Raw genomic sequence first — 26,398 nt, 5'->3', positions numbered from 1 at the left:
CTGAGCCCTGCGCCCCCCCCCAAGCCCTTGGCCCCCGGACCCCGCTGGTGCCAGGGATGTGCCCAGTGCAGTGCTGCAGGGCTGGGGGGACACTGACCGTCCCCCCCTGTGCAGCGGGATGGGGCCCGCTGAGCCGCCCTGATGGTGCCACCGTGCTCTCATCCCCACGGCCATGGCTTGTCCCAACTCCGCTTGGGAACACTGGCCGGGTTTGGGAACACTGGTCAGGTTTGGGAACACTGGTCGGGTTTGGGAGCACGGGCCAGGTTTGGGAACACTGGTCGGGTTTGGGAGCACTGGTCGGGTTTGGGAGCACTGGTCGGGTTTGGGAACACTGGTCGGGTTTGGGAGCACTGGTCGGGTTTGGGAGCACTGGCCGGGTTTGGGAGCACTGGTCGGGTTTGGGAGCACTGGTCGGGTTTGGGAGCACTGGTCAGGTTTGGGAGCACTGGCCGGGTTTGGGAGCACTGGTCAGGTTTGGGAACACTGGTCGGGTTTGGGAACACTGGCCGGGTTTGGGAGCACTGGCCGGGTTTGGGAGCACTGGTCGGGTTTGGGAGCACTGGTCGGGTTTGGGAGCACTGGTCGGGTTTGGGAACACTGGTCGGGTTTGGGAGCACTGGTAGGGTTTGGGAGCACTGGCCGGGTTTGGGAGCACTGGTCGGGTTTGGGAGCACTGGCCGGGCTGTGCCTTCCCTCGGGCTGGCGTTTCTCCACTGGGCAGATTTATTCCCCCTCTCCGGGTGACTCAGAGGTGCCGTGGCCCAGGCTGGCCGGGGGCCGGTTGCCCACCCTCTTCCTCACAGGAAGGGAGGCAGTTCGTTCCTGCTGCGATACGGTGGTCGCCCTGTCCCGGGCACACAGCCGGGATCCCTCCGGAGCCGCTTGGCTTTGCTGGGTGGTTTCACTGCTCCAGACCCATGAACAAGGGAAGTCTCCTTAAAACCAGTGGTATCTTCAAAAAAATTTCCTTCTTCCCATCCTTAGCCTGCCCAGACCCCTAACGTTTTGCCTGCCGGTTTTGGGCGGCGCTTACACAGAAATCCAACGCCCAGGAGAGGCCCCCCTGGGTGCCGCTGCGGCTGGGGGCTCTGGGTGTGATGAGCTGTGCACCGTTCTCAGCCTCAGTGCCAGCATGCGGCTGGTTGCATTTGTAGACCAGACTTCCTACACCAAACACCCTCCTCTCTTATTGTACACCACCTCCCACCCCCTTCCCCTCGCCAGGTGGGTTTGCAGCCGGGAGAAATGGCCTTCGCCAGCCGGCAGAGGTGGCCGGAGCTTCCCAAACATGTTCCCATCAGCGCATGCCCCTGCCCCAGCCCGGACTCTGCTGCCGTCCTGGGTTATCAGAAAACTGCTGGTCCAGGGAACATTTTCTGGCTGATCCTGAGTGGGTGGAAGAGTATTTGTGCTTCCCGGAGAACAGGGCAATGTGTTTGTTTGTGCACAGGGCTTGTTCCCAGATGAAGGGAAATTAAAAAGTTCGGGGTTTTCCCCCTGGATTCTGGAGGAAAATCCCTGATTTCCTGGAAACCAGAGTCACCTTGGGAAAACAGCCGCTGCCTTCAGCCAAAAGAAATCCCCAAATTCTTTGATTTTTTTCCCGTATACACAAATCTTTTCTGCTTTCTCCCTTTAAGGCAAGTCTCCGACTATGATCCCGCCTCGATAATGCCTTGACTCCGCTCAGAGCCGTGTTCCCAGCCACAAAACCTCCCGGCTCCCGAGGAAACACTGTCCCTTTGTGTCCGTCGCACAATCCAGCAAACCTTGCGCTGCTGAAAGAGGTTGAACTTCTGAATATTCCCACTGAAAGCTCCTTTCTGCGGGGAGCCAGCCACCCACCGGGACAACAAATGGGCACATTGTGGGACCCTCGGGGCTGCTGGCCACTGCGGATGCAGCGCTCGCCCTTGTGCTGCTCTGTCACCGCTGCCAAAATCGTTTCTCTTCCCTGAACCAAGCCCAGCGAGGATTTTTTTGTTTGTTTGTTTTTTGGTTTTTTTTTTTTAGTTTTTTTTCCCCTCCTTGCAGCCCGGTGCTGATGAATACACTCTGGAATTTGGCTTCCTGCAGGCGTGGTGTGTTCAGACTGCAAATATCCCATCGTGAGCATCCCGTGGGGCTGCATCGCAGTGGGACCGGGGTGTCCTCCCTCCCTGCCTGCACCGCAGCTCCTCAGCCTCCTCCTCCTCTCAAGGAAGGCTCAGCTTGCTGCCCCTTGCCTCATCCCAGTGCCTCTTCACTGGGTGCTGCATTTCGGGAGGACATTGAGGTGCCACAGAAGGTCGAGCGTGTGGCTTGTGAGCAGTTTTTATTTTGCTCATCACAGTCGGGTTGGGACTGGGGCTTGGAGATGGAGGCTCAGGTTTGGCCACAGCATCCCTGGCAGGGAGGTCCCCGAGGGCAGCCTGGGGCAGGTGGTGGTGGATGCTCCCCCCGGGGCTGGGGACCCCAAGGCCCCCGTTTCCAGCTTTTCCCATGCCAGGGAGTTTCTCCCACTGGATGGCAGCATTAGAGCAAAGAAACATCCCCTGGAGACCTTGTGGGAGAGGGGACCTTCCTCCGGAGAGACTTCTCGCTGGCTGGCTGGCTCCCGGGAGGTTTGTACTTGGGCCAAGGACGCGTGGGTTCAGTTCACTTGTGTTTGCAACATTCGTGCTGCTGACGCTTTACTCACTGCCCTGTTTGGTGCTTGGTGATCACTCCCAGCTCCCCAAAAGGGGGCCCCGTGTAACATCCTCTGCCTGCTCCTCTTCCTCCTCATGCTTGTGGGTGCAGGGGGACCTGTCAGGACAGGGGGGCCGAGAGCTGGCTGGGACACTGGCCCATGAACGGGAGCAACGCAGTCCCAGATTGGGCAAGGAGAAGAGCTATCAACCTGCATGGGACACCAAGTTCATGGCTTCTTAGCCAAGTGCATCCTCTGTCCCCCAGAGCCCTCCCTGCTCTAACTGCTGGGGTGCAGGGGTCTGTGACTTTGACACATTTTTATATGAGAAAAGCTTTAGGGACTGTTCCTTGCATGATGGTTTCAGAGGGGGCTGAAGAACTCCTGGGGATTAGAAAACAAAGCTGATCTGATCACTTTTCCTTGCACCTAATGGTTTTAATCCCAAGTATTTCAACCCGCCTTCAGGATTTCTTGGAGGTGGTGTTCGGCAGAGGTGCTTGTGTGGGCAGGGAGGCTTGGTGCTGGGCTGCAGCCCCCTTGCAATCCCAGTGCAGGGAAACTCCTGCTTTCTGAGGCTGCTTGTTTAATGGTCAGGAGTGCAAAGCTGGCTCAGTTTACAGGCTCCCAGCTGGGCTGGCAGCGCTGTTCACAGGCGGGCATCCATAGATGGAAAGGATCGAGCTGCAGAGCCCAGCCTCAGGTGTACTTCCCCAGTCCCTTTCGTACTGAGCCAGTAACTCCTGTTGGGCTAAAATGCCAGCTCTGGGCCGTTCTGGCCGTGGGGGTGTGTTTCAGGGGTTAATCCTCCGATGTGTGCAAAGCCTTCCTTGGGGATGCACCTGGTTTGGGCTCTCAGGCACTTGCTGCCCCTTTTTCTGCTCAGTTCAAAGGGCTTCTCCCCCCTCTGCCCCTCAGCAGGGCGCTGGTGCAGCAGGAGCCCTCAGCTGAGCTTGGAGAACTCGTAGCATCTCTGGAGGCGGGTGGCTGCCTGGGGTCCAGCCTCCTGGGTGGCTTTTGCAAAGTCCTGGGCATCCCCACCCTGCAGCGCTGTGGTTCAGTGACCTGCCAGTGCCAGGGTGCTGGGGACACTGGGGACCGGGGTGATGGTGCTGGGGGTCATGGTGGCTCGCCCCGGGGAGCATGGGACGATGTTGGAGAGGGCCAGGGCAGAGGGTGGGGAGCTGGCTTTGCTACTTGATTAAAAAAAGGAGGAAATTGGGGATCTTCCAAGCTGGGCTGAGCAAGCTGGGAAGGAGAGGGCAGGGAAATCAGGTGGCTGGTCCCGCTCCTCAGGAGCACAGGCTGGGCACCCGTGTGAGTGTGGGGGTCCCACAGCCCCACACCCAGTGCTGACCCCACACCTTGCCCCATCTCCTCCAAAGAACAAGAAGCATTTGCAGCTTGGTGCAATCCCCAGGGGCTGGGGGCTACCAGCATGGCCAGAGCCCCCCAGTTAAACTGGCAGGGCTGCAAACCATGACCCGAACCGAGCTTTAACCCAAGGAGCTCGGTGAGATTTGCTAATCTCAAAATATTGTTGGCATTCAGAAGAGCAATTTACTGCATGTTTTGCCACAGCAAGTACTTTCTGAAAGGCCATGCTAAGTTTACACCGGAGCCACCGGGATCGGATAACCGGTCCCTGGCTGCTCCCTCCGTCCCCCGCTGCCACCCATCCTGGTTGCCGTCTTGGGGTGCAGAAGGACATCAGCTTCTCCTGCACCCCAAGGAGGAGGTGGCCACAGTCACGAGCAGCAGAAAAAAAGGGATCGCTGAGGGCTTGTTTCCTTCTCCTGCCGGTGGGGTGGGATGTGGGTCGTGGCCTGGCTTGCAGGAAGAGCTGAACTTGTGGAGAGCCCTGACCGCTTTGCAAGTCACACTGCCAGGGACAGAAAATCACCAGCCCTGGTGCCCAGCCTGGCCGTGTCCACCTCCCCAGGGGCTTTGCAGGTTGTAAAATTAAATCAGCTTCTCACCTTCAGTGGCACCCAGGGCTGGGTGAGAGCCCTGCAACGTCCCTTCGCATTCCTGCGGTGTTTTACCACCCCACAAGATCCCCGAGGGCTTTACAGGTGCCAGGCAGGAATGATGCCTCCTGCCACGGGTGCCTGGTGGGATCCCAGGGTATTTGAAGCCTGCGGACAGGGTGGGCTCACGCCGCAGAGCAGGCGGTGGGTCCCTCCATCCAGCTCTGTTTGCCAAGGAAATGTTCCTCCTTCCTAAGGGCCAGCGCTTGGGCGGCACAGGACCCCTCATCTCTCCTCCATGTCCCCAGATCCCTTGGGATCTCTGCCACCTCCTAACCCCCAGGAGATGGGAATGAGCCCATCGCATGTGCCTACGGCAAAAGCCACCGTCAGCCTCAGCCCTGGCCCTCAGTGGCCCTCGGTCACGGCAGGCTGGGGGTGGTGGCCTTCCCCTGCACAAATACCAGTGTCCCTCCTGCGCTGACATGCACAGGGACAAGGAGGAGGATGGAGCATCCTCTTCCGTGGCTGTTTCCTTGCAGGTTATTGGGTCAACAGCTCAAACCCCATTTGCTCTCTGAAGCCCATGTCGGCCCAGGTGTGGTGGAGGTGCTTTGGGTGATGCTTCTTCCAGGGAAGGTGCAGGGGTGTCACGCTGTGCTGAACTGGGACAGCAGAGATGGGGCAGGGCAGGGAGCAGAGCAGCACCCAGGCACCCTGCGGCAGGTCGACCTTGTGCATCCAAAGCAGGGCTGGGCCACATCTGGCTGTGGGGACACTAAGGAGCAGTCACAACGGGAACGGCATCTTCCCGGAGCTTGGCACAGTATCTGGAGGACTTCGGCTGGACGCAGGGTGAGGACAGCCCGACTGAATGTCCCCATGATGCTCCCTGGTGGCAGCAGAGAAGGGGCGCAGCTGGGCCACTGTTGGACAGCCCCAAACTAGTTTGCCTTCCCAGTTTACTGGGACCCTGGAGGGAGTCACCGGGATTTGGGGATGGTCCCACCCCTCTCAATCCAGCAAATTCCCCAGGGAGGGGGACACAGCAGGGAGGTTCCCAAACAGAGGTGCTCGGGTTAGAGAGGGATGTGGGATGGGTCCAGGATATGCTGTCCCATGAAGGGACCTGATCCCATTTGCTTCAGAGCATCCTGGGCAGGGGCAGCCCTCTGCATACCGCTCAGACGTGGCAGGGGGGGGCCTGGCTGCAGGACATGGTGCTGCTCCCCGGCTGCTTTGATGCTTTCAGCCAAACGGGCTGTTGGCTGCGCTGGCGGCGGGTTGGAGACGGCAGCACTCTGCAGGGACTGTGTGTGGCAGAAGGATGCAGACAGGAGGAGGGGATGGGGAGAGCAGGGTGAGGGGAGGCAGGTGTGGGAGCAGGTGAAAGCATTTAAGGCAAGGAAAGGAGGGGTGTGCATGTGAGAAGATAAGGAGAGAGCTGGGAGGGGAAGAGGGGATGTCAGCACCTGGTGTTGGTCATGCAGGAGGGACTGGAGAGGAATCTTTAGGGTACCTAAAGTGGCCTTAAGTCCTTGATGGAGGTAAGGGGATGCTGAAGGTCGAGTGAGACCGGGAGTGTGTGCCTGGGGTGTAACTGGCCAAGGGCACAGTGCACCCTGGCAGGGTTTTGGTGCCCTGAAGCCCTTGTGTCAGGGCTAGATGCCCTGCTGGGACCAGTAGTGCTGGCACGGAGGTGAGCAAAGCTGGGCTCTGAATAGCGGACATTGCCCTTGTGCAGTGAAAAGCAAACACCTGAGCTCCTTGCTGACACTAAATGATAAGGAAATTGGTGCTGGTGGAGCCTGGGACTGAGCTGTTTCCTTCCCCTTCTCTTGTAGAGCCTCCCCGCTCGCTGCCCGGGGGTTGCCACAGCGCAGGGACAGCAGCAGGCGGGTGTTTGGCTGCATCCCCTGGGTGCAGCTGCAGTGTGTAATGTCCCGAACAAGGCGGCAGCGTTCTGGGCCTTTCTGAGCACTGGAATGCAGAAGGGAAAGCTCAAGCTGCTGTTTGCAGCCTTCCCCTGCCACAGAGTGGGACCAGGCAGGGCAGGTGGTGACAGAGCCTTATTGGCGTCCCCAGCTGCTGTCCCCAGCCCTTGGTAGAGGTGACCCCTGGCAGGCTGAGGACAGCGGGGCTGGCACAGCCTCAGCCCCTGCGAGCTCTCTGCCCGTACGTCCTAGGTAAGCTCCTGCTGGCAGACCTGGAGGTATGGCAGGATTGGGGAAAAAAAACAAACCACCAAAGGCAGAGCAATGCCCCAGGTTTAGCATTGCTCCTGGGGACACGGGAGGGGACTGATGCGGTGCCAGGGTGCATGAGGGCTTCTGCTGGCTCATCATGCCCTGCCCTGGCCAGCCCTGGGTGCAGCTGCTGGAGGTCGCTGCTCCTGCCCTACACAGCTGCTGCTTCGGAGGGTGCTGTCTGCCTCCGCTGTGCCCTTGATGTGTGGTGTCCCCACGGGTGGCTTTGTGGGGACCACTTTGACTGGGGGCAGCAGGTGATGCCGATCCATGATGGTTTCCTGCATGCAGTGCTGTCCCTGGGCTGGGGGGGACATGGAGCTGGCACTGAGCTCCCTGACTCGGCTCCCAGCGAGGCACTGGGCAAAATCGGGGCATCCCTGCATGGGTTGCTCTTTCTCTGCTCCTTCAAGCTCGGAGGAGAAAGATCCCAATCACATCCCCAAAATAACACCCCAAAGAAGCCGTTGGTTCTGGGTGTTTGCATCCACGAGCCCTGCCCACACGCAGCAGCTCCTGATCCCCAGGGACAGGTTGCATGTCTGGGCACCCACTGTGCTGATCCATAAATTGATGCTGGGGACCTGGTGGTGGGTGACCCCATTGCTTGCCCCAACTAATCATAGAATCAAAGAACTGTTTAGGTTGGAAAAGATCCAAAGATCATAGAGTCCAACTGTTAACCCAGCACCACCAAGGCCACTGCTAAACCATGTCCCCAAGTGCCACATCTGCATGTCTCTTAAATACCTCCAGGAATGGTGACTCCATCACCTCCCTGGGTAGCCAGGAGGTTTCACAAGCCTTTTGGTTTCACAAGCCAACGTTTCACAAGCCTTTTGGTGAAGAAAGGGTTATTGATGATTCAATGAATCGAAGTGTGGTGATGCTGAGTGCTGGTGGCATGAGCTGATATGCAACCATGCGACAGGGACAGCCCTGGAGTGTGCAGCTGGGCTGCATCAACCCTCCTCCTGTGCCTGGCAAGGGATGCCCAACAGGACCTCAGAGATGCTGCTGGCAGTGTCTCTTTATTGCCTGGTTGTATTTTCTAGACCAGACAAGGATGTTTTAGAGCAATACTTGCTTGAAGCCCCTGGCCCAGGCCTGCACTGCAACAGGCACTACCCTGGGGGAGCTCTGGGAGAGGGGTCCAGCCCATGTCCCAGCTTGGCCCCGGGAGCCCCTGCCTGCAGTCATTTTTTTGGGGTGAAGTAAGCATCCGTTTGCGTGCGACACACAAAACGGAAAGCTTGCCTCCGTCCCAGCCCACCTGCCGCCTGCCCCGGCCACTTGACTCAGCGCACTGCGAATATCACGATGACACGGAGGCTGGTAATGCTGCGGGGAGCTGTGATGTGGCAGGCAGGGTGCTGAGCTGCCCCGAGCCTCAGCCCTGCTGGCATCTGTGGTCAGCCACTGTGTGTTTTCCATATGACCTCCCTAGTTTTCTGGAGGTCTGACTTAACACCCTGGAGAGGGGACAGGCAAGGGCAGGAGCGGGGGAAGCAGCCAAAAGGAGGGGACAGCCCCACACAGGCACTGTCTCCAGCTGCATCAGTATCTGGCAGCAATATCCCCCCCAGAGGGGTCTGGGCACCTCCTGCCTGCTGAAATCCTGGGGTTTGGACATTTCTGTGTCCAAAACACAAATTGCCCGTTTGTGGTGTCCTGTGGACTCACATGATGTGCACAGGGCTGGATGTGGCCATGGGGAGGTGGGGATGTTTCCCTCTCTGTCTTGTTGGATGGCTTTGATTAATCCCACTGGGGATGGCAATGGGGACCCTGTCAGTCCCGGGTGTCCCCTTCCCCACTCTGATACAGGCCATAGGTGACAGCTCCTTGTTGACATCTGTGATGCCACCCCTTTGAGCCTGTCTCTGTCTTCTACACAGGTGAAGCACATTGTTTGTGCCAACAACCTCATGATCCTGTGCTCAGAACCAGCGGTGGCCCAGGTAACAGCGTGTGACATCACCCTGCTGCTTTCACTGTCCTCCTGGGGTGCAAAGAGCCCACTGGGCTTTCCAGAGATGCTCGTGGGGACAGTGGCAAGAGGGCATGAGCGCAGAGGAGGTTACAGCTTCAGGGAGCCATCTCCACCCGCATGCCATGGGCCCTTCGCTTATTCTGGGCCTTTGGCATCTCTGCTTTGCTCTACAATGTGCAAGTGGGAAGGTGTCACCACCCCCTGTCTAATCCTGGAGCCCTGTTCAGGGGATGGTCCTAATCTCTGGAAGCCTCCAGGATTTGCCTCAGGTGTCAGAGGCATCTCCTGTCTTCCCGTACCAGTACATCGGCTCTCCCAGCGTGCAGAAGTGTTGCCGAGGCTCCCCCCGTCCTGCCTGACAGGTCTCTGATGCTGTGATGTCCCAAACTGGCAAATCTGGATGGACAGGTAGACCTGATGCTTTTTGGGGTACAGCAAATCCGTACAGCAGGGACCCTCTTTGCGATGGGGTCCCAGCAATAAACCCAGCTGAAAGATGTCCCTGCTGTATTTTTTTTTTTTTTTTTTTTTTTTTTTTTTTTTTTTTTTTTTTTGGGGGGGGTGGGGTGGGTGGGTTGAATTACAGTGGCATGAGGTGGAGCTGATCCTTTAAGGAAGAGATGATACTCTGGTTAGTTAGAACTATGTTACCTGGAGGATGAGCAAGGAACATCGATGGTTCGGTGTGCTGGGAATGTGGGTTCAAACCAATTTATAACAAGTATCAGCTTCCTATAGAGAAGAGGTCTTTTCTCGTTGGAAAATATGAATGCCCTAGTTTTCAGCTAAATCCTGAAATATTTGGGGTATCAAGCAAAAATATGTTGATATTTAAATTATCACTGCAATTTTAATGTTCAACCCTCCTGGTTGCCCGTAGGAACAGCCAGCACAGCCCACGTGGTTTTTGGTTTGGCACTCTGTTTTCATGTCAAGGTGGAGGTATCGCACTGGTGGGCACTTTGTTTTGTTTCTCATTTTAGCTCCCTCACCCCAAAGCTGGGGGGGTGAGACACCCTGCTCCCATCCTTGTGGATGAAATGACTCCATCAAAGCCGTTTCTCCCTCCCTGTCCTGCATCCACAAGTGAAGCCACTGTGGTGGGTGACAGAACCTTCGGCTCTTGAGTCTGGTCCCTAAGGGAAACCCTTTGCCGCTGGAATTGGGCCACCTGCCACGGTGCCATTGTCACTTACAGCAGTCAGTGTGGTGTTTCCATGCTTGAGTTTGCTCAACATATGGAGGTCTTGCTGGCAACGTGTGAATAAACAAGATGCCAAAATACTACAGTAACGTGCCCCAGATAAGTCTGGATGATAAACCATATTGATTCACTTGCTCTTAACCTATGAGTCATTCCCTGAGTCAACAGAGAAAACGGCATCCAAACATCACCCAGCAGGTTGAAAAACTTCAAGAACTTCAAGCAAAATAATTGCATTGATGTTTTTTTTTCCTGGGGAAACTATTTAATTTCCAACCTCACTAGTCTGAATTGAAATAGGAGAGAAATTTGAGTGCTCATTTCTTTGTGAACTAGAGTTTTGGTATTGATGTATTTTTTTCCAGACCTCTTTAAATTGTTTTTCTTAACACATAATCAAAAGAAACCTGCTTTTTGCAAAGCATTTTGGTTTAGGTTAGACATCACGATTGCCTTTGAGAAAGACACACAGAAGATTTCTGAGCAGAGCTGGGAGTCTGGAGGTGGCCACCTGTGAGCTGATGGAAAAAGTCATCAAGGCATGGGCCATGTGAAAGCTGAGGGGTCAAGGAGGTTCTGAGATCATCCAAGACAAGATGAAATCCCTGTGGATCAAGGTATGGAGAAACCAGAGCTTCTCTAATCCTCCCCTCTGGGTGCCAGACCCACCAGGGAGCCAAAGGCAGCTGGAGAACAGACGGATGGTGTCCTCCAGCCCTACATAGCTGTGCTGGGGAGCAGGGCTGTCTTCTCTTTTGCCAGAGCAGCTGCAGAAAATTTTATTCTTTATGACCCACTTGGCAAGTTTGAGCCACCCCGAGGCACTCTGGGGAGCAGGAGGGACCGCCAGTACCTGTCCATGGCCTGCAGGCAGCAAAAATGGCCAGGAGCCCCACATCACCCTCTTCTCCCTGCCTCAGGGAGCTCATCCTTCAGGCATCCCAAAGGTATTTTGGGGAAGGAGGAGCCTTTATTAGGCATATCACTCCTTGCTGGCAGAAGTAATCGAGGAACATCTGGGTTATCGCATAGTTTTGGAGGAAACATACCCTCCCTGAGATACTGATACCATCTCTTGGTGTCCTGGCTTTGTCCTGCTGCCAAATGCTGTTTCTGAAATGCCCAGGAGAGAAAAAAATATCCCTCCTGGAGCAGGAGGGTCGTGCTGCTGGGCTGCAGCCCCTGGGCAGGGTGGGAGCCCATGGGGGACCAGTTCTGCCCTGTCCAGGTGACTCGCTGATGGCTGTAAGGAGCTTTCTTCTCAGGTCACAGGAGGAGCAGGGCTAGCAGGGAGCGTGAGGTCTCTGTGCTCTTCCCAGAGAGCAGCAGCTGCACATCTCGCTGTCTGTGCAGGGCACAGTGGGCAGGGGTCCTTGGGATGATGCCCCCATGCATCACTGCCTGTGGTTGCCTGGCAGCCAGGAGCTGAGCCCGGTGGCTGGCCAAGCCCAGTGCTCCTCCACCACCCTGATGGACCAAAAAGCCAGTGTTACTGCCCTGGCTTCCTTTGCCAGCCAGTCCATGGCTCCTGCTCCAGCTGGGATGCATCCCTCAGAGCCCTGTAGCTCTTCTCTGGGATGTCACCATCCCTTTACAGGCCAGCCTGGCCAATGGAGCTTTACTTTTTCTTCTCTCCCTCCCCTTCACTGCAGCTCCCCCCACCTGGAAAGCCACCCCCTTGTCAGCAAAGCTCAGATCATCGGGCTCTGCCAGAGCTTCAGGCTCTGGTTGTCTCCGAGATGCCTCTTGACGCTGATGTCCATCTTGGGAGGTGTTTCCTGGGGACCAGGGAACTATGAGCCTTTGGACCAACGCCCAGGAGAGCCGGGTTTGCCTGGATCCTCCATAGCAGCATCCCTGGAGACAGGCAAGTAGCTGGGAAACAGGAGAAAACAGTCAGCCCCAGTTTGAGGAAGGTTAAGGAGTCAGACCAGGGGTGACAGAGACCTTTTCAGCAGCGCCTCATGCATGGCATGGCAAGGGAGGGAAACAAGGGGAGGTGGGGGGAGCAAGGGTGGATCCTACAGGACTAATGGGGCTTTCCTAGGTCAGTGGGGGGCTTTGGGGCAAATCTGAGTTTGAGGGCTAACAGAAGGGTGGCTGATCATGAGCTCTGGGGTGACCAAACTCTGTGGATAAGGTCCTGGTGGAGTGGGCAGGGCACAGGCTGGAGGGGAAGGCAGAGGGCTGGCTGCTGATAAATCTTCTCCGGGGATGCGATAAATCTTCTCCAGGAACATGGGTCAGGGGTACGGACAGCTGGGTTGGTCCAGGTGATCCCAAGAGTTGCCTTCTAACCTCAACAATGCGGTCAAGGCTGGGGGAGTATGTGGGGGAGCAGAGGGATCTGGGGCTGTGGGAGGACATGGTGGGTCGAGGTGGTCAGTGCACGATTATCAGGGAGGATTGGGGGTCTAGTGTTAATGCAGGGGCTGGGGGAAGGCATCTGGGGTGCAGGGTCAATGGGGAGGCTGTGGGGGTGGGGGTGGGGCGTGCAGTGGGTGGCTGAGGAGGTGGCAGTGAGGGCGTTGGGAAGTCCATAGCTAGAGGGCTGCTGGTGCTGGGGACGGGAGACATGTCCCCAAGGAAAGGTGACCTGGCTCTGGCCTGACCAGTCCCGTGCGAGCCTGGGGGGTGGGGGCAGGACCATATGCTGCGGTCCTATAGGAGGGGTAGCGGCATGCTGCTGAATGTGCAGGTCCCGGGTGGCTATTCCTGGCGGCCCCCGCCTGCGCAGGCAGATTGGTTTGCAGGGAGGTGACAAGTGCCAGCCGAAGCCTATAAAAATCTCCCAGCCCCTGTTCTGGCTCAGTGACCTGGTTCCCCCCTCCCAGGACAGCCGGTTCCCCCCTCCCAGGACAGCCGGTTCCCCCCTCCCAGGACAGCCGTCCCGGAGCAGACACTCTCTGTCCAGAGTGGAGACGCCTGGTCCAGAGCAGGGACCCCAGCTTCAGAGTCAAGATCCCAGATCTGGAGGAGATCCCTTTGCTCTGGAGCAGGGACCCCAAAACAGAGCAGAGATCCCAGAGAAGAGACCCCCCAAAACACCCTCTTCTCCAGCCCCCCCGGCTTTGCAGCAATGACCGGCAAAACTGCACCTCCGGCCGCAGAGCCAGCTCCGGCAGCTCCAAAAGAAGAGCCAGCGCCAGCCCCAGCTGCTGAAGAGCCCCCAGCCCCTGAGCAGCCCCCAGCCCCTGCAGATGAGTCCGCTTCTGTCCCTACACCAGAAGCGACTCCAGCCCCTGAAGAAGGTCCCCCGGCTCCCCCAGCTGAACCCCAAGCCCCAGCCCCTGAACCGAAGCCTGAGAAACCAAAGGCAGGTGAGGACGGATCGGACACCGAAGCGGGGAGGGGAGATAGGCAAGGCTGGGAGGGGGCATGGGGGGTGCTGGGGTGAAGGGGTGGAGGGATGAAGTCATCAAGGGTATTTTTGCAGTGGGATTAGGCTGGGGGATTAGGAGAAGGGGGGGCTGAGGACCAACATGGAGGTTGGGTGATTGCCCTCCAGCAGCCCCAGTATTCGAGAGCCTGTCCTCACCACTGCGCTTGTTACAGAGCCGCCCAGCTCCCCCTTGTCCTTGGCTGTGGAAGGAGTGAGTGAAAACTCAGTTATGCTGACCTGGAAAGCCCCAGAACGGACAGGCCAGTCGGGCCTGGATGGATACGTGGTGGAGATCTGCAAAGATGGAAGTAGGCTTGGGCTTTCCTGCCTCGTAAGCGTGGAGAGCTGCTGTGTTGCTGGGGAGGCGTGGGATGGAGCTGGGCAGAACCTGGCAGTGCGTGTCCCTGGGGACCATTTTCTTTTCTTTGCTCAAATGGGTTCATTTTAAATGATTTTTTTTTTTTCCATGGAGGAACAGGGCTTCCCACTGGCTTCAGATAGCAGTGGTGTCTTCAGCAGGGGGCTGGATGGGTTTTAATATCACTGCTGTGTTAGAGGGAGGAGGAGAGACCAGCATACCCAGTGAGGGTGGTCTCTGATGAACTCCAGCTCTGCAGAAACCTGGGGTTGGGATGGTGGTGTAAGACCTCAGGATGAAGAAGATGTGATTGTCCCACGTTAGTCTGAAATGAAAGTGCAGAAGGAATGGGGATAAGGTGGGAGGATGAGGGGGGAAAGGATCCTGGGCAGTGCAAGAGGGGCTACCATAGATCGGCAGGCAAGCCCTGCCTGAGCGAGATGGGGCTTGAGATGTTTGGAAGGAGAACGGCCGTTGCGGATGGAGGTGGGCTGGTGGGTGGCAACAATTATCTGCGGTTCTCCAGTTGCATGGCTGGTTGGTGGAATGGGCTAGGTGGGTAAAACTTGTGGTTTGGGTGCTCTCTTGAAGCCCTGCTTGGCTTTGGGGTGAAAGTGAATGACTTTTGTGGCTGTGAGGATCTGCAAGGGGAGGCTGGGACTGGTGGGCTGGGTGCTGTATGTGGCTGCGGTGGTTTGAGAGACCTAGGTTGTCAATGGGCCTTGGGGAGCTTGGTCTGTGACCCTTGGCTGTTTAGCTCGTGGCACACACGATCAACACATGCTTGGCTGTGGGAGGCTTCCATCATTGGGCTGGGGACTGGGGAGGTAAACTGGGATGGGGGGTGAGGCCCTTGCGTGGGAGAAGGAGAGATGCAGCCACTCCTGGAGGGTGCTGGCTGACAGCCACCCAAAGGTCACAGTTTTGGATGCTCTGCTAGCTTGCTTTGAGCTTGGCTGGGTGACAGGAGAGCGCTAGTCATTCATTGAAAACCACATGGGCTCCGTGACTGCGGTATTTGGGCTGGTGCAAGACCCCGGGTGGCTAAAATACGGTGAGATCCCAGTGAGGGCTGGTGTGAGTAATGCCCGTGGTGAAGGGCAAGAGGAGCTGGTGGGATCTGGCTGGTCCAATGGCCCTGACAGGAAAACCTTCTTGGTTTGAAGGTGCACATGGTGGCTTAGCAAACACCAGCACTCATGGGTGGCTCTAATTGCCCACCTGGGACAGCCAGTCCCTTGGTGACTGGGGCAGCTGTTTTCTAACTGAGAAACCTGTTAAGAGCTTTGGCACATCACAAGGCTGTGTTAGCTAGCTGTTGGGCGTGAGTTTGAGATGCCCCTTCCAAGCAGGAAGAACAGTCAGAGATGTCTAGCTGACAGGTGACGAGCAGACCTTGCCTGATGTGGAAGGTGTGCTGGGGAACATGGTGAGCCCCAGCAGAGTTACCCTGGGGCAGTGAGGGGAGCAGACTGGCTGGCAGGGCTGTCAAAGGATCTTAACTACTTCTAGAAATTCACCTGGAAGGTCAGCAGGGACCATGTTTGCTGGCCTAATGCCTTTTCTTGCTTGCAAACAGCCTCCTGAACAACAGTTGAGCTTCTGCCAGCATTTTGTGCCCCACGCTCCCTGGCAGGGTGGGGTGGCCAACCTCCCCTCTAAGATACCTTTTTCTGCTGCTGCCCCAAATCATGCAGTCTTTGCAAGGAAGGGAGAGGCTCTTTACCTCTGGTTTCACCCCCGTGGCTTGATCCTGCTCTTTGGGGTGTGCGTCCGTCTGTCCACTGCACGGCTGAAGTGCTCTGCTTGTTCATCGCAGGCACAGACTGGACGGCCGTGAACGAGGAGCCTTTTCTTTCCACCCGCTACACAATCCAGGACCTCAACTCCGGTGACAAGGTCCGTGTGCGGGTGAAGGCTGTCAGCGCCAGCGGGGCCAGTGTCCCGGCGACATTGGAGCAGCCAGTCCTCATCAAGGAGATCCTCCGTAAGTACCGCTCCTGCCGCGCGTGGGTCCTGTGGGCTTTGCCAGCCGTGCAAAGGAATCGCCGTCCATCCTTGTAGCCTGGGCAGCCTCCGCACTCTAACACGTCACTATCCAGCCCTTGACCAGGTTGTTATTCTCCATAACTCTGTCCAGTTCCCTTGGGGTGGGATGGAGTAGCTCCCTGACTTCACAACACTGAACCTGCAGATGGTGAAGCTTTGCGGGTGAAGGACTCGGTGCAGAGCCACATTTTCAGATTTCATTGCAAGATCTCAGAAACTGTTTCACTTCCAGCACATTCCCTCTTCTTGGCCATACTACATCTCTAGTATGCCATCACACACACATCGGACAGCTTTGTTTATTTAGCTAAGGAAAGTCAAGAGCTGGTAGTCTGGAGCATGGGAACTTTAATCATGCTGAACTCGCCAATGAATGACTTTCTCCCATGCTTAGCAAGACTCGCATTCCTCCTGAGGTGCTGTGAATGTGCTGAGGCTGATGTGTGACTGCAAGGTTAGTTTTCACTCAGCAAATACATAGACTTATTTTGCCTTTACAAGGAATTATTAAAGCACGGGTTTTCCTGTTACTCAAAGAACCCATCATGTATTTCAGCTGCTTTAAAATAGTAATAATAATAACAAAAGTTATTTCCAGGAACCATCAGCTTTTCATAGGAAAAGGCTTGGAGAAGGCTATCAGCATCTGGAAGGGGTCCTGCAGGGTCTGTCCTCTCAGTCTGCCCGGAGGAGGTGAACATGGCTTTGTGGTTGGCGTCTGCTGCCGTGTTTACCTCCAGATCTCAAAGCCATCCCAACATAATTTGTAGGACCAGGGAGGATGAGGCAGGGGGGACTGGTGTGAGATACCAAGTACACAACTTGTGTTTCCCAATTCTAATCCTTCGCTGCGCCCACCACTTCAAACCCCCTGCCCCGGCTGCCTGAGCTCTGTCCCAACCGTGTGTACCAGCTGAGAGGTGTAAAACCCAAAAAGCTGAAGGACCCACGCACAGCTTGCTCTTGCTCCATGCTGGTGAGGTGTTTGGCTTGGTTTCCTTCCCCCCTCTTTTCTTTTTACTGACTGAAACCCTTCATTAACAAGCAGCACGTGCCTACTCATGCATTTCATTTGAAATACAGCCCTGTGCACGTTGCCTGGCTTTCAGGAGCAAATTAGCCCCCAGTGTCCCTCTGCCCCCCTGTGTCCACTCCAGTGGTGCTGGTCTGTGTGGTGTCCACAACTCCATTCCTCTTTGCCCCGTCCGTTACCTTCTGATCTTCGCATTTTATTTGGGACTGCATTTTGTACTTATCGGTTCATTTATAGCATCACAAGGGATTTTAAATAGCAGCGATACAGACGGCAGAGAGTTTGAAAACAGGTGGGACGAGTGGGTTTGGGAAGTGGAGAGAGACAAGGAGAAACCAGATGAAGATTTGGTGTGGGAGTTGCATTTTGCAGGGAGCTAGAGCAGGAAAAATGCCTTTCCACCCACAGCAGCACGTCACCTGGGCCACCAACCCTGTCCAGCCCTCTCCAGCTGAGCAAGGCGCACAGAGCTGGAGAAAGCACCCATGAATTAACATTCCTCCACCGAGGTCAGGTTTCTCTGCCCCGCTGAGACTGATGAGCCCAAGTGGCAGCATCGATGCATGGATCCCCGAAATGAATAGCAGCAGGAGCAGAGGAGGGACCATCTCAGCTGTCAGCGGAGCCATCTGGGACTGCTGGGCATCTCCCTGCCCTCCCCAGCCCACTGCCGGTGTTTCACACTCACAGCTGTTTAGCCATTGCTCAGTCCCGGGTTAATTCTGACCATGCCCCCCTCCCCAGAGCTAAGCTCCGGCACGTTTAATCCAGGCAGAGACATGCAGCTTTTTATGAGTGGCTCGCGTAAACCCAATGCCTCTCCAGAAGGATCACCCAGTGGCACCCACCCGGTAGGGTTACATGGCTGCTGCTATTTTCACCCTGGGAAGGAGACTCCACCAGCATTCTCCAGGGCGTTTTTTGCTTATCTTTGTTATGTTCCCTTGGGGATGTTAGCCTTCGTTTTAAGCCCGGGGCTTTCACAGCTCTGCTGCGAGTAACCATGCACCATCTTGGTCTTGCAATGGCCTTGAGCGCACATCGAAGGTGGAGGTCTGGCGAGCCTTGTCCTTGTTAAAAGTTGGGTTGTGTGCCTCTGGGCAGTCTGCTTTCTGAACTGGGGAGAAATATTTCCTAACGCAGAGATGCTGTGCTCTGCCTTGCTGCCGTGTAGGCTGTGCTGTGGCTCTTCTGGGTAAACCCGTGTTGGTGTCCGTGGCCTGGCTACAATGGAGGCGAATGGTCCATCGGGGTGGTGACCTGGGGGCTCAAGGATGGGTGTAATTTTGGGGTGCAGGCAATGGGGTAGGTTGGCACGGCCCTGCAGGGAAGCAAGCATGTCCAGGAGATGGGACGGAAGAGGTGGCTGTGTTTCTGGGTGGGATTTCTGGATGGCCAAGTGGGAGGATGCATGGGGTGGGTCAGCCAGCTGGGGGCTGTGATTTTCTTGGCCCCACAGCATAACTTTCTGGTCCCCAGAGCTCCCGAGGATCCGTGTGCCTCGTCACCTGCGGCAGACGTATGTCAGGTGCGTTGGGGATGCTGTGAACATGATGATCCCTTTCCAGGTAGGTGGATGAATTGGGAGTTACTCCCCCAGGCTCTTTCTCTGCAGGTTGGCTTCTGCAGTGACTTTTCTAGGCCCTGTGACATGCCTGGGGCCAACAGTGGGCTGGCTTGTCCTGATCCTCATGTCTCATGGGCCAAGGGTGGGAGATGGGGTGGGAACATCTCTCCCGTTCCTGCCTAGTTCCCATTTTTCTCCTGCTGTGTTTTTGTTGCTAGTAGTGACAACAGGATCACCCCAAACATGCTAGGGCATGGGCTAGCTATTGCTGCTGCCTCTGCCCATGAGCCCTGTTCAGCTCATGTTCCTGGCAGGGATCTGGCCATGTACCACAAGACCCCACAGCACAGCAGTGGGGACCTTCCTGGGGAAAGCAGCTGCCTTTGGAGCAGGGCAGCCCCAGGGCTGTGTGATGGGGGGAGTGATGCAGAAACTGGTGGGCCAGGCTGCAGGTCCTCTCCTCAACTGATCATATACTGTGTGGGGCATCACCAAAGCATCTCCATCGTGGCATCTGAGATAGAGAAAACCAGTTCTGAAACATACTGGTCAAGCAGGGGGAAGCGAGAGGCAGAAAGCTGCCCCAGAGTTGAGGAACATGTCCATGCCATGTCTCATAAGCAGCTGGGAGCCTGCTCTGCCTGTGCTCCAGGCATGAATTTGCCCTGGATGCTGAATTCAAGCCCCTGCTGCTAGGCTGGAACCTGGGCTCAGTGTCTGGGCCACAGGAGCACAGCTTCGCCTGAGATGCCCTGGGCAGGTAAAGCTGCGCTTGCTCCATAAGGACTCTGGGAGACCAGCATGTTCCAGCATCATCCCTGGAGCCTGATGGCTTCACATCAGTGGGACTGGCAGGGACCGGCTGTAGTTCCATCCCTGGGGACTGCTGGATGGGAGAGGCCAGATCCAGGCCACTGCTGCCTGGACAAAGCAGGTTGGCTCTGCCCACCCATCCTTCCCCGCAGGATGTGGTGGGACCATGTGCTCAAGTGGCTCCTAACCTGCCTGCGTGGGTTGCTCCAGGGAAAGCCGCAGCCTGAGGTGATCTGGACCAAGGGTGGCCAGCCCCTGGACACCAGCCGCATCAACATCCGCAACTTGGAGAGTGACACCATCTTCTACATCCGCAACGCGCAGCGCAGCGATTCTGGCAAGTACGAGCTTGCCGTGCGGGTAAATGGAGCGGAGGACAAGGCTACCCTGGACGTTCGAGTGATCGGTAAGGTTGGGGATGGGACCCTGCAGGGCCACCCTGGGGCTCGTTTCTGCCCCTTGGCTGGGGATAGCTCTTGCTCTGGGTGGAATGGGACAGGGCTACCAACAAGGCAGGGGATTCTGGTGTCCCTCTTCCACTGGGATCTTCTGCAGCGTCATGGAGATTAACTCCTCTGCCTGGGGATGCAGGGCTTCTGCCACCCATGCCCATTGCAGCTTCTCATCCCTCGTGTGCTGCAACAGGGTGATAAGAGATTAAAAGCGAGGTGCAAGGGGTGGTCAAGGCACAGAATGCAGGGGGAGCAAATTAGGATGCCACCCTGTGAGGGTTTGTGTTTGCAGAACCACCAGGCCCCCCCCAGAACCTGAAGCTGGTGGATGTGTGGGGCTTTAATGTGGCGCTGGAATGGACCCCCCCAGTGGACAACGGCAACTCCGACATCAAGGGCTACAGGGTGCAGAAGTCAGACAAGAAGAGTGGGGTGAGTCTGGGCACTCCTGTGTCCTGGTGCTGGGGATGTCCTGGTGGGAGCGGAGCAGCTGCACACCCCTGTCTCCCCACATGCCTTCTACATCCTTTGGACAGCCTGCCTTTCCTCACCACTCTTTTCACTCCCCTCCTCCCAGAAATGGTTCACAGCACTGGAGCGCTGCACCCGCACCAGCTGCACCATCTCCGACCTCATCATCGGCAATACCTACTCATTCCGGGTGTTCGCGGAAAACGCCTGTGGACTGAGCGAGAAGGCGGCTGTCGCCTCTGGGGTGGCCCACATCCAGAAGACAAGTAGGGACAAGGCTCTGGCTAAGGGGTTGGGGGATGCTGATGGGCAAGAGGGGTCCTATGCCCATTTGGGCTAGTGGGGCTTCCTCGGTGTTGTGGTGATGCTGCTGGGCTGATGCCAAGGCAGGTCCCTGTCCCCAGGCTGTGCAGCCCTGAGGGAGAGGTCCTCTGCCCTCCTTCTACACCTCCTTTTGCCTCCAAGGAAGACTTGTGCCATGGTCAGCCCCATGGGTGGGATCAAGGCATGGAAATTCCTGGGATGGAATCAAAGCAGGAGCTGGGAGGGGTGAGGATCAGCCCTGGCTTTAACTCCACAGCTCAGGGCCAGCAGAGGAAGGCACCCCTGCAGTGGTCCATCTCAGGGCCAAACCTCCAAACCAGCATCCCTCAGCCCCATTCTCCCTCCAGCTATTTCCATCCTGCTCCATGGTAGCACATGGTGAGCTGGGGTCTCTGCCACTTGCAGAGCTTATCTCCAGCTCCTACTTCTCTGCCCTGAATTTTGGGGATGGAGTAGGAGATCCAGAGAGGTGTCTGGCCTGTATCTGGCAAGCCGCATGTAGCATGCATCGCAGTGATGGTTTGCAGACTGGCATCTTCCCTGTCCCCTGCAGAGACTGGGAACTAACATGACATGGCTGGATGAGAAGGGATCTATAGACAGAGCTGGGCTGAGCTGAAGGCCAGGTCCTTGGGTCGGGCTAGATGCTGTCTGGCTTGTTTTATGAGGGAGCAGAAAGATTTTGGGGTATCTTGGGCTGAATTCCTGTGACTATGTACTGGTCAGCCCAGAAGCCCAAGCTCTGCCTCAGCCTAGACTTAATTATTTTCTTAGAAACTGTTTACCAGCCAGAAAAGATCCCCCAACGGGACATGATGGAGCCTCCAAAGTTCACCCAGCCCCTAACAGACCGAACCACGACCCGGGGCTACAGCACACATCTCTTCTGCTGCGTCCGGGGCTTCCCCCAGGTCAGTGGTTCACCCCCTGGGCAGCCACCAGTGGGGATGCTGCAGGGTGGCTGGAGGTGCTGGGAGACGGTGGGTCATGTTGGGTTAGGGCTGGATGAGGTTAGAGGGCAATTCTGAGTATGTTTGGAGTGTTTATGCGTGGAGATGGGTGACAGGTCTTAATTCAAGCCATGTCCTGTTTCTTTCTGCCCTGGGGAAGGAACTGTGGAGCCGTGCTTAGGGCTCAAAAATGGGAAGTTTAGCTCTTCGAACTACTTCTGACTATGAATCCCACCATGTCTACCAGCTTCAGGCAGGGTCACGGCAGAGGGAGGTGGCTGCATTTTGGAGCCAGCTAGATTTCTCATTTCTCTCCCTGTCTTAACAAACAAATAAATCCTGTTGCCTTCCAGCCTAAAATCATCTGGATGAAAAATCAGATGGAGATACGGGAAGACCCCAAATACATAGCGATGATCGAGCAGGGTGTCTGCTCCCTGGAAATCCGCAAGCCCAGCCCTTTCGATGGGGGCATCTACACCTGCAAAGCTGTGAACCCCTTGGGGGAAGCCTCAGTAGACTGCAAACTTGATGTGAAAGGTAAGATTGGCTGAGGAGATGGAGGAGCAGGCTTCCTTGCCTGCTTTTCCTGTTCTCACTTTCACGGTGGTGTCGTTTGTCCCTGTTCTGTGTTGATCCTGGTGATGGTAAAGCCCAAGGACATGGGGCAGCCCTATGGGGCTGGAGCTGGAGCTTTGGGCTTCTTGGGTTATCGGTCTTGAAACACCTTGAAATTGCTTGCCTTCATTCATGGCCAATAAAAATGGGGAGGAAACCAGAAATTCCAGAGCCAGAGGACCAGAGGTGCTGGCGGAGGCTGGGACAGTCGTTTGCCCCTCACTGTGCCTACCAGCACTTGTGTCCTGAGCCAGGGGTGGGGTGGGGGTGGGGGCTCTGCTGAACGCCCTCCACTTGCACCTGGGTTGTTCTGATTTATGCCTCAGGATCCTGCCTAGAGCTCCCAGCTCACATTTCCCTGCCTCAGCAGAGCGCCCAGCCCAGCCCTTGCATGCGGGTGCCCTGCTTTGCTCCCTGCAGATGCTGCCTCTGCATGCTGCACACCCTCCTTGGCATGCAGGAGGATGCATGCCCACACACTACACGCATGTTCCTTGAGTGGCAGTGTGTCCTTAGACACGTGTCACACTTATTATTTCTCATTCCATGGCTTCCCAGCACATGCTTGCCCCAAGACATGCTCTGCCCTACTTCTCACGCAGGCAGGGCTCTGATCCGGCAGGTGCCCAGCATCCTCGGTCCCTGCTGGAGCCACAGGGCTGCCAGCACGGCATGGGGTTGGTGCTGGCTCTGTGGCAGCTGGTGGCAGGGCTCCCAGCCCATGCAGTGAGCACTGACCCAGCCAGCCCTGACCACGCTGCCCTGCAGGTAGGGCTGTCAGCGCAGCCGTGCAGGCGGCACGGTGAAGTCTGCCAGGAGGATGAGCTGCTGGTTGTGCTGGGGACACCAAGCACCTGGGAGTCACCCAGGCTGGGATCTTGTGGGCAAGCTGGCCAGGAGCAGGCAGTGATGGGGATGTGCATGATTGCTTGGAGTGTGTATGTGTGAGGGTGGTGTGTGTAGGTGCATGTTGGTACGTGTGCACATGAATAAGTTGGTTATACCCTGGCCCGCTTTTGGTAGCCAGAAGTGGAGTAAGACGAGGGAAGTTCAGGGGGTTTATATCTCCTGTGCTCTCCTGCAGTGCCCCAGTGAGGACAGATCAGAGCACAAGATGAAGAGCAAGGTAGGTCTGGGTTGGGGCTGTGGGAAGGAGGGGAGGGTGGATCACTTCATCGGGGTTGCGGTGGGTTGAGTGTCCTGAATTAGCCCTTGTCACCTGCTGATGGAGCCCCAGTCTCAGGTCTCCATCATCCCATGGCTGGAGATGCACTGGTGGTGTGGGAACCACGGGTGCGGAGCCTGAGAGAAACCTGCCCTTTTGCAAGGTGGAGGGAGGGCTGTGAATATGGCCAGGAGGAAAAACATGCCCGTGGAGACTGATGTGCCTGGCAGGTGCAGGGGCAGCATGGCCAGCAGAGCTCCAGTTTGCAGACAGGGCTCAGAGACCTGGGGCATCAGGGGCTGGACGCACATGAGGGGTGTAGGTACTGGGGGCAGGTATAAAGGGGTGTGAAATGGGACTGCGGGGTGGAAAAGCAGAGCTAAAGCAGTTGCACCTGAGTTTTTTGGGGTGGGAGAGGGTGGAAGAGCTGGGCCGGGTTTGCCTTCCATTACAGCCGTAGCTGGGATGTGGTTTCCCATCTCATCCCTCACCACTGCTCTCTTGGCAGCAATGCCCTCGCAGGACTCGGATCTCATTCCTTTACCCAGGTGGATGCTGCAGCTGCTGTGTGGTAGCATGACACGTGGTGATGCTTCTGGCCATGGTCTCTGCTGGCCTGTCCCTCCCTGGTAGTGCGTGGCGGGGGGGGGGGGGGCTGTACCTCAGCCTGCCATGGCATGGTCCTCTGTAGGAGCTGTGACAAGGAAACAAGCCCATCTCAGGGGCTTTGGTCCTAATAAAAAAGCCCAAACTGCTCTGTCCTGCTCCTTGGGGGGGGTGTTGGGTGGGGGAGGCAGAGGGGAGAGAGCTGCCAGGTATGCTCCAGGTTCATATAATCATCCAATCAAACTGAGGATGGCTTTTCAGCTTGAAAAGAAAGGACCAGCTTTCTGAAGAATATATGAAGATGATTAAACCAGTAGCAACCCAACAACGGGAAGGAGAAGGACGGGGAAATGTTTCTTGCTGGAGAATCATTCTGGCTGGGGGGTGGAAAAAGCAATATCAAAACTGTGGCATGTTGATGCCTCTTCATGGAAGTACAAATTCTTTATCCGTGCTAGCATAGCAATGATGCTGCCACCAGCATCCCTTCCCCACAGCATGAGACAGCAGGGGCAGGACGTGCCGATGTGTTTATCTGGAGGAGGAGGGATGGTCCCTGTTAGCTACTGATAGCTCGTGTGCATAAAGATGACTCCGTACAGCTCTGAGACAGCTCAGGTCAGATGCTGTTTATTAACAGAGAGCCCAGACAGATCCATCAAACTGACTAAGCACATCGTTAGCCAGGGGTCAGCAGCTTGGCGTACCCCCTCCCGCAGCACAGCATCCCTCTGGGGCTGGGGTGGGCAAGGGCAGGAGCTCTCTTCCCCATGTGCCAGCTTGGCCGTGGGGCCAGACCCTGCCCTGAGCGAGGCATATCCTGGCAGGTGCTGGCACTGCTGGTGTGGGTGCAGATCCAGCCTGGGCATCTGCAGATCCGAGCCCAGCCCTTGGTGCCACTGGAGAGCAAAGCCAGGCAGTGCCCATAGCTGAAAGCTGTCCCTTCCCCGCAGCATCACTCCTGCAGCTCTGCTTTGTCCCTGCGTGCCCCCAGTCACCCCAGTCGTGCCCAGGATGAAGTCTGTGGGGATACTGCTGTTCCCAGGGGCTCCGCACTGTCCACTCCAGCCATCCTTTCCACCATCAGAGGGCATTGTCGGATTAATTTTTACCCCAGCTGCTGCTGGTCAGGCTGGTTTACCGAGGTGGTTGGGGTTAGTGGTGGCAGTGGGCAGAGGCTGCAGTGTGTCTGGCAGGTGGAGAGCAGCTCTTCCCCTGGCACGCTCCCACCTGCCCTCGGGCACTGCTGGGGATGTCCTGGCCCCCTCGACGTCCCTGGCATCTTGGCATGTGGCTTGGGCCAGTGGGAGCCTTTGGGGGACAGGGACTGGGGCTGGGCTGTGTTAGCTGGGGGTTTGCTAACGCAGGGGGAAGCAGCGGCTCCAAGACTGTGTCATGCTGCACGCTGTGCCCTTTCCAGACTCTTAATGTGATCCTACAGGGCAAAGACTGTGTTTGTAACCCCACAGGGGACTGGGGTGGGTAACAGCATCCACATTTAGTGAGCTCTCCTAGGGAAAGGTCCAGAGAGCATGGAGTGGAAAAATCCACTAGATGTTTTTTTCTGAAAGCATTCACATGCCTTTTTATTTATGAGCATCCCAGTCGTCAGGTTTCTGGGCACCTTAGCAAGGATCAGGCAAAGGCATCAGTTCCAGGAAAGCAGCCTCTTGCAGGAATAAGATGCGAGTGGGAATCAGACCTGTGCTCGGTAAACAGCAGCCCTAATTCGGGGCCAGGCTACTGCTGTGCAAAGGGACCGTGGGCACGAGGTAGGGAGGTCCTCTCTGCACAACCCTGGAGCTGCAGCATCCTCAGGCACTAATGATTTTGGGTTCTTCACATCAAGGAGGTTGGGAGGGTGTTCAGGACCCCTCCATCGCGATGAGGCCCAAGGGAAGGATTTGCTCCTGTCCTTGCTATTGCTTTTCTGCTCTGCTCCAGTTTTGCCCAGTGTGGTTTGAGCCAGGAGCCTGGATACAATACATTGATGCCCTTGCAAAATATGGGAGGCTGAGCCCCGCATCTCCTCTCTTTGCTGCCATCCTCTTCCTTCCAGAGAAACAGAGGAACCCCCTCCGCGCTAAACAGAGCTGGCTGCAGCAGTGGGCAAAGGGGACACCCAACATATGCTACATGTGCACAGCATTGCTTTCCGTAGCCAGCTAACAAGCCACCCATAAATCTCACCCTTCCAAGGTCCTTTTCCTCCCTGCACCACCTCCCAGCCCCTGCAGGAACTTGTCGCTGCGGTCACTTTGCCAGTTGGTGACTGGTGACGTCCAAGGGGCAACGACCCTTCTGGGACAGGGCCAGGGTCATAGGAAGTGTGTTTCCAATGGGAGAGTGCTGAACAAGGGATGCTGATAAGAAAGGAATAACAATTACCTCAAATTAACTCTTTCCCACCACCTCTTTGGCCCTGGAAAAGGTCCTGCTGTAGATCAGGGACTGGCAGTGCAGCTGCCAGCATCCATAGGGACCACTGAGCTGGGTGGGGGTGATCATAGACTCATAGAACTT

At 56.5% G+C, this 26,398-nt stretch overlaps 1 protein-coding gene across 4 annotated transcripts; it reads left to right on the top strand.

Annotated features, from left to right (window-relative positions):
• Positions 1-72: 72 nt before the first annotated feature.
• MYBPH (myosin binding protein H) lies at positions 73-26,391 on the top strand. Of its 4 annotated transcripts, none has more exons than XM_080367501.1 (14): positions 73-2,606; positions 10,510-10,704; positions 11,740-11,954; positions 12,922-13,407; positions 13,643-13,777; positions 15,647-15,814; positions 18,389-18,477; positions 19,500-19,695; positions 20,034-20,173; positions 20,319-20,478; positions 21,311-21,447; positions 21,840-22,026; positions 23,189-23,230; positions 23,818-26,391. In XM_080367501.1, exons 3-13 carry the CDS (start codon positions 11,843-11,845, stop codon positions 23,197-23,199), a joined length of 1,821 nt encoding a protein of 606 aa, XP_080223627.1. In that variant the 5' UTR covers positions 73-2,606; positions 10,510-10,704; positions 11,740-11,842; the 3' UTR covers positions 23,200-23,230; positions 23,818-26,391. The 4 variants fall into 4 exon arrangements, with proteins under 4 accessions (XP_080223627.1, XP_080223626.1, XP_080223624.1 ...); XM_080367500.1 differs by having other exon boundaries at positions 10,510-11,034; XM_080367498.1 differs by having other exon boundaries at positions 10,510-11,954.
• Positions 26,392-26,398: the final 7 nt, after the last annotated feature.

Source organism: Falco punctatus, assembly GCF_963210335.1.
Source record: "Falco punctatus genome assembly, chromosome: 17".
In the NCBI taxonomy this organism is placed as follows: Eukaryota; Metazoa; Chordata; class Aves; order Falconiformes; family Falconidae; genus Falco; species Falco punctatus.
The sequence above is the reverse complement of the archived record's forward strand: the minus strand, read 5'-3'. Positions and strand labels throughout refer to the sequence as shown.